Source organism: Phocoena phocoena, chromosome 12, assembly GCF_963924675.1.
Source record: "Phocoena phocoena chromosome 12, mPhoPho1.1, whole genome shotgun sequence".
NCBI lineage: Eukaryota > Metazoa > Chordata > Mammalia > Artiodactyla > Phocoenidae > Phocoena > Phocoena phocoena.
This window is the reverse complement of record NC_089230.1, coordinates 20364773-20381870: the sequence shown is the minus strand read 5'-3', so window position 1 is coordinate 20381870 and position 17098 is coordinate 20364773. Positions and strand designations below refer to the sequence as shown.

The 17098-nt window shown below is 39.1% G+C and overlaps 1 protein-coding gene across 1 annotated transcript in view; it reads left to right on the top strand.

Moving 5' to 3' along the window:
- Positions 1-17098, top strand: part of UTRN (utrophin) — a 482739-nt gene that overhangs the window by 82756 nt on the left and 382885 nt on the right. Inside the window, exon 2 of the mRNA XM_065888619.1 lies at positions 11194-11255. Coding sequence (XP_065744691.1) covers positions 11194-11255 — 62 coding nt within the window. The remainder of the gene's footprint in view (positions 1-11193; positions 11256-17098) is intronic.

The following is a 17098-nucleotide window of genomic DNA, read 5'->3' as shown; positions in this document are numbered from 1 at the left end:
CTCCCCCCAGTTTCTGGAAACCACCATTCTACTTTCTGTCTTTATAAATCTGACTACTGTAGGCACCTCATATAAATGGAATCATGCAGTATTTCTCTTTTTGTGATTGGCTTATTTCATTTGGCAAAATGTCCTCAAGGTTTATCCATGTTGTACAGTGTATCAGAATTTTCTTCCGTTTTAAAAGGCTAATATTATTCCATTGTCAGTATATGCCATATTTTGTTTGTCCATTCATCCATAGGTGGACACTGGGGTTGCTTCTACTTTTTAGCTATTGTGAATAATACTGCTATGAATATGGGTGTGCAGATGTTTCTTCAAGATCCTGCTTTCAATTCTTTGGGGCATATTATTGCGTGTGCTTTTAACTCAGGTTCAGTCAGGTTTGCTAGTTTACCCTTGTCCTGAGGGAAGTGCTAATGCTTTGAAGAAAGATTATCTGTCCAAATCTTTTTTTTTTTTTGCGGTACGCGGGCCTCTCACTCTTGTGGCCTCTCCCGTTGCGGAGCACAGGCTCCGGACGTGCAGGCTCACCGGCCATGGCTCATGGGCCTAGCCGCTCTGCGGCCTGTGGGATCTTCCCTGACCGGGGCACGAACCCATGTCCCCTGCATCAGCAGGCGGACTCTCAACCACTGCGCCACCAGGGAAGCCCTGTCCAAATCTTTTTGTTTGATTCACTCTCTTGCTCACTTCAAGAAAACTTTGTCATCATGAATTATATTTTATGTCTAGGATGATGGAAGAGAAGGGGCAACTGTAGTTTCTCAGAAGACACTGGCCATTGGGTTGCTGCAATGTAAAAGAACTCTAGTTTTTAGGGTGTCATTAGAAAGGAAATATGAAACAAAACAGAGAACATATCCTTTCTATGCAAAGCTGTGTTGACTGTGCACATGGATTACTCTCTAAGATTCTAGTCTCCTACTTAAATGATTTTACAGTGAGAGAAGTCTAGTAAGGAAACCTGAGTCTTGGAGCAAATGCTTATGGTGTTTTTATAAAACTGACTAAAATGATTAAGACTCTTCAGTCTAAAATCATGAAAGTGGAGAGAAGATATAATCACTGGCTATAAAATCATTTGTTTCAGAAGAGCAAACAAGAATTGTTCTTCTAATCTTCAACTAAATTAATTAATCTTCAGCTAAGTTTAATTAATCTAGACTTTTTGATGCTTTAATGAGGTACATTTAAGACGAAGGAAAGGAAGATCTATTACATATAGAAAAGAATTACCAAGTTTCGCTATTCCCAGAGATGGTATAGATTGAATTTACAAATTTTCAAAACAAAGACAAGTAAATATCAGACCCACAGTAGAGACTATTAAATAAAGATAGTGCTGATTTGAGGCAGGATCCTAATTTTCAACAGTGACATAGGGACTTTCCAGGCGGTCCAGTGGTTAAGTCTCCGTGCTTCCAATGCAGGGGGCGCGAGTTTGATCCCTGGTCGGGGAACTAAGATCCCACATCCTGCACAGTGTGGCCAAAAATTAAAAAAAAAAAAAAGTGACCTAGAGGATAAATGATCATAGAGGATAACATTAGTGTGCTTGGGGGAGTGGTTTCTTGCATTTTTGTTCATACTGTGGATTTCATCTTTTATCTCCCTTATCCAACCCTACCTGAATAAGCTTTTCAATAAAAATTATTAATAACTCCTGTGAACTTTTTATATAGTTATGTAAGTTGAAAATGAGGGAGTATGCATTTTTCAATATAAGGCTATATTTAAATTATTTTACTCATTAACTTTCAGTTTGTACACTTTGAAGCAAACAGTGCTGTGCTTCATGGGCTGATTTCTTCTTTTCTTTTTTTAATTAATTAATTTATTTTTGGCTGTGTTGAGTCTTTGTTGCTACGCACAGGCTTTCTCTGGTTGCAGGAAGTGGCAGCTACTCTCGTTGCAGTGCCCGGGCTTCTCGTCGCAGTGGCCTCTCTTGTTGCGGAGCACAGGCTCTAGGTACGCGGGCTTCAGTAGTTGTGGCACGCGGGCTCAGTAGTTGTGGCTCGCGGGCTCTAGAGCGCAGGCCCAATAGTTGTGGTGTACGGGCTTAGTTGCTCCGCGGCATGTGGAATCTTCCCGGACTAGAGCTTGAACCCGTGTCCCCTGAATTGGCAGGCAAATTCTTAACCACTATGCCACCAGGGAAGTCCTCATGGGCTGATTTCTTAACTGTGAGTTTCGTGGGAAAAATCTTTACCCCTGAGTTTTTTGTTTTATAAATTTACTTTTATTTATTTATTTTTGGCTGCATTAGATCTTCATTGCTGCGCATGGACTTTCTCTAGTTGCGGCAAGTGGGGGCTAGTCTTTGTTGCAGTGTGTGAGCTTCTTACTGTGGTGGCTTCTCTTGTTGCAGAGCATGGGCTCTAGGTGCCCGGGCTTCAGTAGTTGTGGCATGCAGGCTCAGTAGTTGTGGCTCACGGACTCTAGAGCACAGGCTCAGTAGTTGTGGTGCACGGGCTCAGTTGCTCCGCAGCATGTGGGATCTTCCCGGACCAGGGATTGAACCCGTGTCCCCTGCATTGGCAGGCGGATTCCTAACCACTGCGCCACCAGGGAAGTCCTACCCCTGAGTTTTTAAGGGGAAACAGTGTTCCTTTCTGTCATGTTCTTCCTGCTTATTATAAATATCTTGGGCAAAGGATTGCATTTTAATGGACTTGCAATTTTGAAAATTTATTAAAGTGACTTCATTTTTTAAAAATTATCTTATGTCTTGGTTTTAACTTGTTGTGGCTCAATGTTAAAACATTCTAAAATAGAGAAAAAAGTTTAAAAAACTACTTCTGAAATACTCTATTTTTTTAATTTAAAAATTGCATTTATACGGCATGGTATTAAAGTATATGAACAAAGGACAAATACTCCTCATTTTTCTCCCAGATATGTGTTCTTTTTCTGAAAGTCAGTAAAATACGAGGTTTTGAGAAAGTCTAGGTAGCTTGTGTAATCTGTCAATAACTTTATGTTTTGCATTAATCTTCTCTTCTGTCTTCTCGTCTTAATAACTGATCAGTGCGCTGATCATTTTGCCTAGGAATACTTTATTGCAAAAGGTGTATTTTAAGTGATGCAACTCCCTCTTCACCAGTGTTTCCATAGTGAATGGACTAGAAGATGGGGAGAGATCGGCCGACTTGGCACAGTTATTTTACATATAGCCAATTATCTCTTCAGGCTGAAGTGGAAAATTCACTGGAAAGACAGATATAAGTAAAAGCAGCTTAACCTGGAGAGTTTCATTTTTAGAAATACGTGCCCTTAACTGCATCTAATTTAGGAGTATGGATCATTTCTCTCACTCATCCTCTGGGGTTTGGCTCCATAAGGGAGCCCTTCTTGGGTACTCAGTGTTGGCATCTAACATCTCTCCCTCCCTCCTAGATCCTTCCTGTCTGCATGTAATTACAGATACATGGAAGTCTCCTATTCTCACCATCCCGCTCCGAGGCAGACAAGACAGGCAGACAGACCTCCTCTCAGCTCAGTTTATTTTTATAGCTGCCAAATTCTCTAACCTTCCTACTTGTCCACATTAAAGTGGAGAAAACTACTTTTGCAGGATGGGTGCTTTAAAGAAAAGAATGGTACAGAGTGTTATACACTCATTTCAGAAATTAGCAAATATAGCTAATAAAAATAGAATATAAGAATCTCTCAGGACCTTCTGAGAAATAAACAGTGCTAATATTTTGGCTCTTACCTTTCTGGTCACATATGTATACATCGTATAAATGAAGCACCGTGTGCTTTGATGACCTGCATTTTTATTCCTTAATATATTATGAAAAATCCTTCCATATCTTTATTTTCTTCTCTAGTATCATTTTTGACGGTTGTATTTATGTATGAAAATATGCTTCTAAATAATCCCCAAGGATGGACATTTAGATTAACAATTTTTTTCAATTATCAAGTGTGCTTTGAAGAACATCCTTTTAAAAATATCTAAATATTTGTGTATCTAATGATTTCCTTAAGATAAATTTCCAGAATTTCTGGGTCAATGGTTATAAAATTTAGAAGTATGTTAATATCAGTGTAGTTATATTGTCCCAGGAAACTTGTAATAATTTACACGTCTGCCAGCCCAAAGCCAGCTTCCCTGTTCCCTCACAACATCGCATGCCATCTGGGTCTTAGGGGTTAAGTTCACTTTTCTTTTTTCAGGCCTCATTTTCCCCCAGATCCTCCGGTATCTTGCTTTAACTCTGTGGACTATGTCTTTCTTCTGAAAACTTGAGCTTCTGGGGTGGTCTCCTCCACGCGAAGACCTCCTCTCATTTGCTCTGGTTCTGCTTGGTATCTTCACCCAAATATCCTGCTAATCTCTAATTCATTAGGTGCAAAGGAGAACTTCCTTTCTAATCCATCTCTCTTCCTGTGTGTTCTTATTTTTTTTTGTTTTTTTTTTCTTTTTAAGTAGAGAAGCACTGTCATCCTTCAAGTTAACCTAAAAGCCTGGGAATTTTTTGGACTCTCTTTCTCCTTCATTACCCTTGCGCTGATTTGGTAGTCAAGTCCCGGCAACCTTACCTCTAAAACTCTGTACTTCTTGCATCCATCCCTTTTTTTCTAATCTCATTGCTACTCCACTACTTCAGGCTTTCAGATATCTAGTATGGGAGATTATAATATACCTCAAACTAGCTTCCTTTCTCCCAGTCTCCTTTCCTACTAAATCTAGTTTTCATGTTAAACTCAACTACAGGACACCTGATTGTGTCACTCCTTTGCTCAGTAAAAGTCAGTGGCCAACATTGCTTGCTTGTTTAAACCCTCAGCTTGATATTCAAAATCCTCCACAGTCTAGCTGCAGTCTATTTCCAAAACTCAGTGGCATTGCAACTCTGGTCTAAAGCCATCCAGCCAGAGAAACAACTCACATTTTTGTCTGCCTGTCCTGTTCTTTTCATGCCTTTAGGACTTTGCTTCAGCTGTTCTCTTCCATAAATGCCCCTTTTAACAATTTTTATATGCCTTTAACATATCAATTCAAGGCCTAATTCAAATGCAATTTATTCCTTGAATTCTTCTCTGACCTCCTCTTCACTTCCATCGAGAAGAAACATTTTTCCTCTGAATTTATAAGTGTATCTGTACCTAATATATTAGCTATAGTTGTCCATCTGTTATTTATGTACTTGTCTCACACCCTTCTCCCAAAACTCTTCACACACCTCCCCTTGATAGCTTTCTGAAGGCAGCACTTGGATCTCTTTTGGGACCAATATAGTTGGTCTGATGCTCAGTAAATGTCACCATCTGTTTCTTTGCACAGTGTTTTCTACAAAATAGGTGAACAACTGATTTTCATTAAAAGAGTAGGAAATATAAAACTTTAAATGATGAATATAAGAAAGACTTAGAAATATTTTCTATTCTTTTTAAAAAATTTTTTTTATTTTTATTTTTTTAACATCTTTATTGGGGTATAATTGCTTTACAATGGTGTGTTAGTTTCTGCTTTATAACAAAGTGAATCAGTTATACATATGCATATGTTCCCATATCTCTTCCCTCTTGCGTCTCCCTCCCTCCCACCCTCCCTATCCCACCCCTCCAGGCGAAAGTCTTATAAAATGGACAAAACCAATTTGGTTATGCACAACCATTAATTTTTGCTATAGTTTTGCTCAGTAATATTAGCCCCCTGTGCTTAAAAGTGGGGTGTGAAGGGTATCCATTGTCCTACTATCAGGGTTATAATGAAGGCAACTTTCAGACCAAACCTGCTGTGCATATTAGCATTCATTAAACAATCATTATTAGCAAGCAGGCTGAAAAAAAATTTCGTGCAGCCTGTTTCATGAGCTTGGAAAGCCAAGGCTCTCTGTCCTTTTGAAGGACATGAAGGTTTTAGTTGCAGGAAATGCAGCAATATTCTAGAGCTGTACAATGCAGTATGAAGGCTGCTGTGACTAGTCCAAGCTAAGATGTGCTATAAATGTGAAATACACACTGAATTTCAAAGACAGTAAGAAAAAAAGAATGTAAGACATCAGTAGTTTAAAGTAAGTTGAGTATATGTTGAAATGGCAATATTTTGATGTATTGGGTTAAATATTACTAAAATTATTTTTACGTCTTATTTTAAAGTGGCTACGAGAAAATTTTAAATTATGTATATTTCTATTGGACAATGTTGTTTTAGAGAAAAGATTTAGTTAGACTTATAGACGGCATCGGGTAACTAGAATCCTCCCAGCTAATGGCTGAACACAGGGCCTTACGGGATCTAGCCTCCTAGACTTGCTAGATTTTATTGTTTAATCGATGCTGGGACATGTCTATAAAATATTTTGGTCAATTCATATGCATTGAATAACACTAAATTCACCAGTGGGAGATTGTTTCTAATCTTCTAATTATGCCAGTTCTCAAGCCTCAGTAAAAGCACATTTCTCACATTCATTAAATTAATTAGCAAAGGCTCTGGTGTTAATGGTGGCACAGATAATTGATGCCTTTTTAGTGGCCACCTCTGGAGTTTAGCCTTTCTAATTAAATTACAGCTCACCATCTCTGGAGTGTTTTCTTGGGTTGGGACAACTATGAGCCCCTAGAGTGGTTTGCACCCTGGAATATGTGTGTCCCCTTGTGGCCAGCTTTTCCAGGTTGTTTAAGCAACTTGAGGAGGCATCTTAGGTACCGGCCTTCTGCTTTCTCATCTTTCCTTTCAGGATTCCCCTCCTGCAGTTTACAAGAGAAAGACACACCTCTCACCCGCCCCAAATCTTACTGTGCTGCATTACTTTGAGGCACCAAACAAGGGGGCAGGTTCAAAGTGTAAAGCAAAGAACACTTCCTTAAGAATTATTAAAATAGTCAGTGCCGGGGCTTCCCTGGTGGCGCAGTGGTTGAGGGTCCGCCTGCCGGTGCAGGGGACACGGGTTCGTGCCCCGGTCTGGGAGGATCCCACATGCCGCGAAGCGGCTGGGCCCGTGAGCCATGGCCGCTGAGCCTGCGCGTCTGGAGCCTGTGCTCCGCAACGGGAGAGGCCACAGCAGCTAGAGGCCCGTGTACCGCAAAAAAAAAAAAAAAAAAGTCAGTGCCTTACTACATCTGAGGCAAGGCTTTGTGTCCCCCTTCCGTCTGACCATCCATCCAACCATCTATCCACCCACCTACCTTAGAATGAGAATTCTAAAGTGAGCTTTTGCCCTGGAGTACATATGAATGTGGTTTTAATTTTTAAAATTTTAATTAATTAATTTATTTGGCTGTACCTTGCTGCTTGCAGGATTGTAGTTCCCTGACTAGGGACTGAACCTGGGCCTTGGCAGTGAAAGCGCCGAGCCCTAATCTCCTAACCACTGGACCGCCAGGGAATTCCCTGAACATGGTTTTTATTTTATTTTAATTTTTTAAATTGTAGTTTCTTTATTATGGAATATTTAAAATCTGAACTCGGTTTTTAAATAGAAAACTAAAGTCAGACTTCCCATGTCAGAAATTATGTCTAATTTAGCTGATTAGTTTGACAGTGAGGACGAGTTGTGCCATTTAGGGAATAGAGGAGACATTTTCTATTAATCGAATGATCTAGATTTGCAGCTGCTTAACAGTGTGCTGGGAGTTACATTTGCGGTACGCGGGCCTCTCACTGCTGTGGCCTCTCCCGTTGCGGAGCACAGGCTCTGGATGCGCAGGCTCAGCGGCCATGGCTCACGGGCCCAGCCGTTCCTCGGCATGTGGGATCTTCCCAGACCAGGGCACGAACCCGTGTCCCTTGCATTGGCAGGCAGACTCTCAACCACTGTGCCACCAGGGAAGCCCTGTAGTAGAGTTTTACTGGTGGTATACATGTTCCTGAGACTTGTGTGTTTTCATAGGGGAAACGACTCCTAATTTCCCTGCCACATTTCCAGATTAAGATTTAAATTGACATTTGTTGCTAGGTTCTGCTAAAAGAATTTTTGATGTGCGTTTGAGCTGGTGAAGTGAAAAAACAATTTAAACTAGTTTCCTTGAAGATTTTATCAGGCGGTATTGTTGATGTTTCTTGCTTCACTTCTCTTACCCATCACAGAAATAAAATTCCAAGCTGGGCAGCGGCCCTTGGATCTGTGTGAGCTTGTCAGAAGCGTTTTAAGAAGAGCAAAATATTTAGAGGAAGAATTTGGAAAATCAGCCTTAAGGGATTTAACACATTTTTCTTCTCCTAGTTCAGTCCCGTGTTTGTCCCCCTAATAGAGAAAGGTCATTTATGGGTAAGATTTACTAAGCCAAGGAAGGCTTTTAGAAACGAAATGTTTTTTTAAAAAATCCAAACCTAAAGAAAACACTTGTTTGGAATCCTGAAAGAATATATTTAGCATGTAAATTATACTTACTTAATGCATATATAAATAATCCAGTTATATATAAATTTGTGTTGTCTGCTTACACATTTTTATTTTGGAAACATCAAAATAACTAATTGATTTGATAATGGAGAGTTGAACAAATTTGAGACTTGAAATTTGGTATAAATTTCTAGGAGGGCAAAATGATCAATCAGAATAGTGGGATTTAGGATTTTAAGTCCTGCTATCACTTTGCTAGCAAATTTTTCCCTCCCTGAAACAGAGACCTGGACCAAGGTTGTTAGCATAATTTTTTGTGGTGTGGAGGGCAGTTCTATACCAGTAAGTGTTCAGATTTGTTACATTTTAAAAATCTCATAATTTAAAAGCTGCAGGCTAATTCCTGTCTTTTACTGAATTCCTGTCTGGTAGAAGATAGGAGGTGTGTGTGTGTGTGTGTGTGTGTGTGTGTGTGTGTGTCTGTCTGTCTGTCTGAAAAAAGGGAAATGTGAACTAAAGGCTTATTGAGATATAAATCCATTTTTTCCCCCTTTAACTGTACCAGGAAAATGAATAAAGCAGAGTGTTTATATATTTTGGAGTACTTTTGAAAAGTTTGAATGCAAGACAATTTATCTTTTACAAGCCAACACTTTATTTCATATCATTTACTTAGACTCATATTCAGACTTTGACCCTAAGATAAAGACTATCATAGAAACATTACCTTTTAATTTTTATAAACATCTCTGTATGATGGGAACCTATTTTTAAAATTTGATCTCATTCTATATGTGATACAATTGAAGGTTCTTAGTTATCATTTGCTAAGGTGACAGGTACTCATTTCTTGGTTCACACTATCTCTAGAGAGGAACCCAGTATTAGATATTTTAATATGTTTTTGAAAATAAGAAGGTTAAATGCTTGGAAAAGAGGTTAAGAAAAAATAAAATGCAGAAATATAGAAAAATGAATATAAAATGTAAAATAAAATTTATTTTTCAAAATTTCCCCCATTTTATGGTAAAACTTATTAAATTGTATGAATTTTACAGAGTTAAGAGAATTTAATATTTATGACCTTTATATATATTTTTGTTCATAGCAAAATTATTGGATTTTCCAAGTACTCTGAAGACTGATATTTAATATTATATTCATATTGGTGGGGCTACTATAGCACTCTGCAGGTTGATGTGTCTTCCTGCTTTATATACTACATATAATCTCAGCTCTGTCTCTCTCGGGTGTGATGGTCAAGGCTGAGACATTCAGAGTGTGTCAACAAATCCTCTTGGTTAATAAATGGCTTATATGTGGCATTGATCAGATGGTAGAAAGCCTGAAATCGAGGCTGATGCTGACTGTCTTGTCCTTTCTGGAAGGAAGGCCACCTCTTAGCACAATTAGCAACATGAATTTTCTTAGAGAGCCGTTTTGTTTTTCATCCACTTGCCCCCTTTGTGTCTCAGAGTCAGTCTCCAGTTACCTTTATGGATCTGTAGCAAGTGCACTCTTTTCTGATGCTGCTGCTATATTTATTCCAGGAGTGACCTTTTAATTACAAACTCTCCTTCCAGAACAGAGTAAGGCCCAAAGATACCACTAACTTAGTGAAGTAGTGGGTCAACGTCTAATTATGCTATTAGGGATGAGTGAGGAGGTCTGGGTTGAAGGCAGCCCTTTGAAACTGATGCGTTGAGGGCAGAACACACTTGAGCCTTCTCTCTTATTATTTTGCTGTTATCACGTGGGAAGCAGCTTGGCAGTATGCACGGTAGTGGAACAAGCAGCGTGTATATATACAGACAGAACCACAGCTTTCTGCGCCATTCCAAATATGCCTTACGTAGCTTTCAGAACTACTCAGGGACTGTTAACATGCTGCTTTGTAGGATTTAAGCCAACAATGACTCTGCTAGTTTTAACAGAGAATTGGGGAGCAGTTGAAGAGGATATGATTAGAAGTAACAGAAAGGGTAATATGGATATTTATCTGCCTTGTTCACATATATACTATAATAATAATTATGACTAGAACAACAACAAAGAGCTCAATGCCAGCTCCTTCCCAAGTGTTTTCCACTTACATCCGCAAATCCCCGCAATGCCCTTGTAAGTGTTACTTATTCCCACTTTACATGGCTTCCTTATACCTGACTAAGTCACTCTGCCCATCTCCAAGAAGTTCAGGATGCTTTAGTTTTGTAAGGTCAGTTTTTATTTGTGTGGCCTGGAAAATGAATTTGTAATCCAGACCAAAGTTGGTCATTTTTTTAAAAAAACTACTCTGATTTCTCTGCTTGTAAAACGTGTAGATTGCTTTTATAGATCGTTAAAACTTTGTCCTGTCAGTCTTATTACAGGAAAATGGGTTATGGAATTGGCTATAAACCTTATAGTAATGTTTGTTTTGGAGGGTGTAGGACTTGTATGAAAAGGAGGGTAATCATGAGTTTCTTAGTTTCTAAAGGATAGCTTTGGTTTTTGTGTTGAATGTTCTACATTTTTATCATGCTGAAACTGCACTTAAACAAAATGCAACAGAAAGTATTGCGTATAATACTTTGAAACTAAAGTCCTGATTCTTTCCTCACGAATGTGGGTTTAATGGCCGGTGGTGATATGCCGAGGTGTGGAGTGAGAAGGCCAGCTTCCTGGGAAGGTGCCCAGGTCTCCCTCTGCTACAGGCATTCGTTAGCAGGCTCCATACATGCTGAACTTGTCAGCCATCCCTTCTTCATTAGCTGTGGATCATTGTGCCTCATGAACTCTACTAATAGACAATTTAAAACTCTCCAGGATGGAGATAATCTTATTTAGCACCCTGAGTAAAGGTACAAACTCTCATACGTTTCCCTCTCTCTCCTTTTCCCTCCCACAGATGAACACAATGACGTGCAGAAGAAAACTTTTACCAAATGGATAAATGCTCGATTTTCAAAGGTAACAGAGTATTTCAAAAGCTTTGATGATTCAGATGTCTCATTCTGGTTGATGGAGCTTGGTTGGAGGTGCAGTGAGTTTTCCGCATGAAATGTTGACCTAACAGAAATCTTCTGAGTGTGCAGACACATTTATTTCTCCTTTATTCTCTCTATGATATGTTTAAATGGAAATTCTGGTGTAAACAGTTCATGGTACAAACATTCATGGTGTAAACAGCTCTTTATTTTTACCTACCATTCTCTAGATACCAAGGTGACAGTGTGCTGCTTTGGACTCTGTGAATTCTTGGTACATTTAGGAAATAATATCTCATGGGGGAAGTTTTGTGTTAACTTAGCTAAAAAGATGATGATTTCATTTTTGCCTGGTTAAAAGCAAGTTGGTATCATTCAGGTGGGCTTTCTAGCTCATGTAGAAATGTTTAGGGATTGTCATACTCACGGTTATGGCTCATACTGCTTATCTGCCCTGTGTTTCTTTTTTCGTGAACTTCCTCACTTATTTCCCCCAAATCTGTTCTATCTCAGCATTTCTAACCCACCTGGAACATAATCAACGTTTTGATCAATATTTTTTAGGGACCGAGAATCCTGAAGAGAGAAATTGATAGTGCTGTTTTTAAACTTGGTCTAATATCATTATCCACTGGTTATTGGAGTTGGAATTTTGTCCTCTAAATCTGAGACGGGAGGAGAATTTTCAGGTTAATGGATTATAGAACTACACTATAGCAAGATAAAATAAAGAGAGACCCGTTATGGGGCTTTAAATTCAAACATTTCATATTTTTCTATTTGAGAAGGTTGCAAAGGCCAGGAAAATAAACATTGGTATTTCTTTGAGGCAAAATGAGAATGTTTTAGGATTGCTTTGAGTAACAGTGCAGTTTAAAAATTGTTCCACATCCCACTATTTACAACTGGTTATCTGATGGCAATGTATTTTTAGGTTTTGCAAGTTTTTGTTGAGGGCTATTTTATCTTGCTTCTGAGAATGTAAGGAATGTGCAAACTGCCTGACTTTGACAGAGGGTCAAGAAGAAGAATTACTCTCTTAATTGGTGGTTTTATGTGTAGGATTATTCCAAAGCAGACATAGGTGTTTTTTGGTAAATTTTTATTTGTTTTGTTCAAGAGGCACAGGTAACATCTGGGTGCTTTAGATTCAACATTATTGAAAACTTTTTGAAGTATCTATCTTCGTGTGACCAGATTCTGGGCAACATAATTTTAGGAACTAAAAGGGTCTGGACATGAGATATTTTATCCCAAGGGTTTCATGAGTGCTCAGTTGTGTAAGATTATCCATCCTGACTATTACTGAGGATAATATGGTCATTTTCTAGGTAGAGCAAGTTAAGCAGACCTAGTTTTTAGAGCTTATTTGAGTCATTGGGGAAGAATTACCTTAGAACTGATTTTGAAGACCGATTTGAAAGCTTCATAGTCTTGGTAGACCTACATTTAGGGAACATTTGAAACTAGGTGAATTACTTTTGTTCCTGTTCTATGAGACTAGAGAGAGGTAGACAGTATGACAGGACACAAAAAGGGGGAAAGTAGGAGAATAGAGATTTTTAGACAATTGAGATTTTAGACGATTGAGAAAGAATAATGAAAATGTTTAACCTTATCATTATTGCCATGAATTTGGCTCAGACAAGACATTACCTTGACAGCACGTGATAGACTTTTGAACTGGGGCATCACCCAGCAGATCCACGTCATTTCCAGGTCCACAGCCATTACAGATACATGCAAAGTTAGAACCTTGAACTCAGTGCTGCCCAAGTGCTCCTTCACTCTGAGCTTTAAAAATATCCTCACTGCAGTTATTGCCCTGTGATTTCTTTTCCACTGAACGGTTCTCAGTATCTGTTGACCATTTGGGTCCTGTACCCAACCGAATTCTCTCAAGAAGTATCTCAGTATTTGTCACGGGTCATTGATACCTTTAAAAAGACCTGAACACAAAGTCCAGTAGTACTAGAATAGTTTATTTAGTGAACTTGATATTAAAATTTATACATGTATAATGTATATGTTATTTTGTAATATTAAATGAGGTCTTTAGTAAATTCTTTGCCCCAGGAAGCTTGTAATTATTACCAAGACGATGAAAAGACCAGGTAATGTTATCATTTTTAGTAACAGGTCCAGTTATGTAAACTGACATGGAAGCTAAAAGCTTGTTGTTGTTTTTCAAGAACAATTTTTATTAAGGCCACTATTAGATTTTTTTTCAAGAACAATTTTTTATTAAGGCCACTATTAAAAGCTTGTTTTGTTTGGAGAAAAATGTCAAAGTAGAGCTGACCCTGGAAACATTTCCTTTCAGATTACTTCTTGTAAGAAATCAAAGTCTAGAACACATTTATCAAAGGAATTATGACGATTTGGTTATATAAAAAAAGGAGAGCTCATAGCAGTCACACTAAACTTCAGCCACTTTTTTTCCTTTCCTCTGGCTGTTTTAATTCCGTAAGTCTGGCTGTTTCCATGCTGGTGATTGGGAAAGGGAATAATAGTTCTAAAACTGGGAGATTTCCATAAACTCCCCACAGACTCTTGCTGAGTTGGGATAAGGTTGTATTTGGGCATGGTGTCAGTAAGTAACCCAGAGGCTAGCAAGAGAAAAAAAATCCTATTGAGGGGAACAGATTTTATTTCATTTCTTTTTTATCCATGGCCTTTGGTATATTTTGATGGACTTTAAAATATAATTATTGGGGCTTCCCTGGTGGCGCAGTGGTTGAGAGTCCGCCTGCCGATGCAGGGGACACGAGTTCGTGCCCCGGTCCGGGAAGATCCCACGTGCCGTGGAGCGGCTGGGCCCGTGAGCCATGGCCGCTGAGCCTGCGCGTCCGGAGCCTGTGCTCCGCAACGGGAGAGGCCACAACAGTGAGAGGCCCGCGTACCGCAAAAAAAAAAAAAAAAAAAATATAATTATTGACTGAGTCCGCTTCTTCTGTGCAGTATGAGTCCCTCTACAGAGCAACAGTGCCCCTGTGCTGAGAAATCCAAACAGCCCCTGATGACATCTTCTGCCATTTAGGAATTTGTTTTAAATTCCTCCCCTGGACATCTCTGCCCCGCCCCGCCGCGGGCCCCCCTCCCCCCGCCCCCAGCCAAAGTCTCAAATGCCAAATCTTGTTGATTCTAGGGCCATATACATTCAACATTAACACTGTCCATTTTTCTCCATCTTTTCTGACACCCCCTTTGCCAAGTCATTATTATCTGAGTTAGGAATAACTGCGAAAGACTTTACAATGAGCAGAAAAATTAGCGGGAGTCCTGTCAGCTCAGCCATCTGGGTTATCTGCTTTCCATCATCTTTGAGCTACTGTACAACTCAGTGAGTTGTAGAAAAAGATAGTAATGCAAATGATTCTTATCCATAAAAATGCAAAGTAGCTGGAATGCAATTGATTATTTCCCCTCGGATAGACTTGTTTTTGCATCTGTTGTAAATTTATTTCAACTTTCCTTTATTGCATACAAACACGTGGGGTTTTTTTTTTGGTGGTATGCGGGCCTCTCACTGTTGTGGGCTCTCCCGTTGCAGAGCACAGGCTCCGGACGCGCAGGCTCAGCGGCCATGGCTCACGGGCCCAGCCGCTCCGCGGCATGTGGGATCCTCCTGGACCAGGGCACAAACCCATGTCCCCTGCATCGGCAGGCAGACTGTCAACCACTGTGCTACCAGGGAAGCCCGATGCTCTGTATTCTTAAAGTGTTAGCTTTTGAAGCACTTATCATAATTGTCCTTTAAATAATTGCATCTCAAAATATTTGTCTCTCCTTTCCTAGACAGTGGTATGCTCCATGGGTGCAGGGCTTCTGGCATTTAGTAAGCACCCAGTGAGTGTTTGTAGACTTAATAAATAAATGAATGGCAGTGACAGAAACGTACATTTAAATACCTAATACTTTATATATCCATAGACCGGTTGGAAGTGGTTGTATTGGAATTAGATGGGAGTAGAGTGTGGAATTGAGTGCAAAATGGCATAAATTGTGTTATTTCATGGAAACAAATGCATCGGGGCTTTTGCTCCATTTATTCACAAAAAAAAATCCAGCGATGCAAAGTTTCTGCATTTACCTGGTGTCTTGGAGATGTGCTGGAGAGATTGTTAAATCATCATTTGGATTTAATACATATGATTCTCTTATTTATGGGATAGGATTCTTCAAATAAGATCCATCTACTAAATTCATGGTGATGAAAAATGAGATTTAAAACTTAAAATCAGCTCAATTCATTCCTCGATAAGGGATTTGGTAAACAGCTTGAGAATACTGAATAATATTTTGATAGCTAAGATAGCATTCACTATAAATATATATTCTTTTTTGCTGCAAGTCCTTGTTACTATGTCACAGAATACACACCACTTTGGAGTCTGGGTATCCTGAGAAGTAGAATAACTTATGATTGTTCAGTTTTGAGAAGTTATGAAGAGCTTGGGAGAAAATGATTATCTAAAGGAGATCAGAATTAGGAAATTAAATACTTATTCCTGGATATGCTGCTCATTTATTTGTGACCTTGGGCAAATTACTAGCCGATTTTTTTCAGGTCACTTGATTTTTATTCCTTTAGCTATAAAACACACTTGAGCGTAATAGCTTGCCTCATGTTGCTAAGAAATATTGAGGCATTATTGTGAAACATTATAGGAGATTATAATTACTTAGGAATGCTAAATTAAAACTCTATCAGGGACCACCCCCTCCCAAACTTGTGGTAATCCCTGATCCGTGCTATTTATATATTTTAAACCAGAAGCAGAAAAAAGCATTGGCTCATTAAGCCCACTTTATTCCACTGTCTGGTGGGTAAAGGTTGAGGGTTCTGTTCACTGTGAGTCTAAGAGCCTCATTTGTTAGTGAGCTGTTTTCCCAAGGGAGACAGTGAAGGCCTCACAGTCCCAGTGTTGGGAAATTTGTTCTGACTTTGAGCCTGCATTTTCTCTGGCTGACTTGCAGAGCTGCTCATCTGTCAGAGCAGAGACGTACACATTGCAGAAGCACTTTTATCAGTTTGCTGAGGTGGTTCTCAAAGGAAGTTTGAAAATAAAGGTTAGGTAGAGAACAGGCCAACTTAAAAATGCTGAACTTCACTTTGGGCAGATTTCTGCTTTTTCTTTTTCGAAGACAAAGATGAGCCAAGTTTTCATTTAGTTACTATTCCACACTTGAACTTTAAATTGATAGGACTTAAGAGGAAATCTGTGAAGCATTTTTTACACGTTTCAGTGTGAAGAGCAATTCCAGTGTGTTCCATTTGAGACAGTGGGACATTGCTTTCAGTGTCCGGTTGTTTGCAACTTTGTTCACGTGGGAAGTGGTTGGCCACAAAAATAGACGTGGGAAAGGATGTGTAGGTGGGTGCAACAAAAGCAGTCTGTAGATGTTTAGTCCTCTTTTTAGTATCGTGAAGGAGACTGTACAGGCTTCCTTGTGTGATGATAAATAACATCTATAGTAGAGATTTGAGCTGGAGTTACACACTGGGTCTACTATTGATTTATTTTCATGAATATGTGTATGGCGACTCAACTCATTGTTTTAGGGGACCATAAATATTCAAGTGGTTCCTTAAGTTTCAGTTTATGTCTGTTCACCAATACCCCTAAAGCAAACAATAAAATGCATTTCATATTCCTAAACAGCTTCCAGACATGTTTTAGCTATATTATGTAAATAAGTTTGGGTTTTTTTTTTGCTGTTGTTTGTTTTCATTCAGTTTGATTGTTTTGCTTCCAAACATTATACTTGTAGAGTGACTTTCACCTAGTTACTGTGGTTAAATTAAAGAAACTGTACATAAAT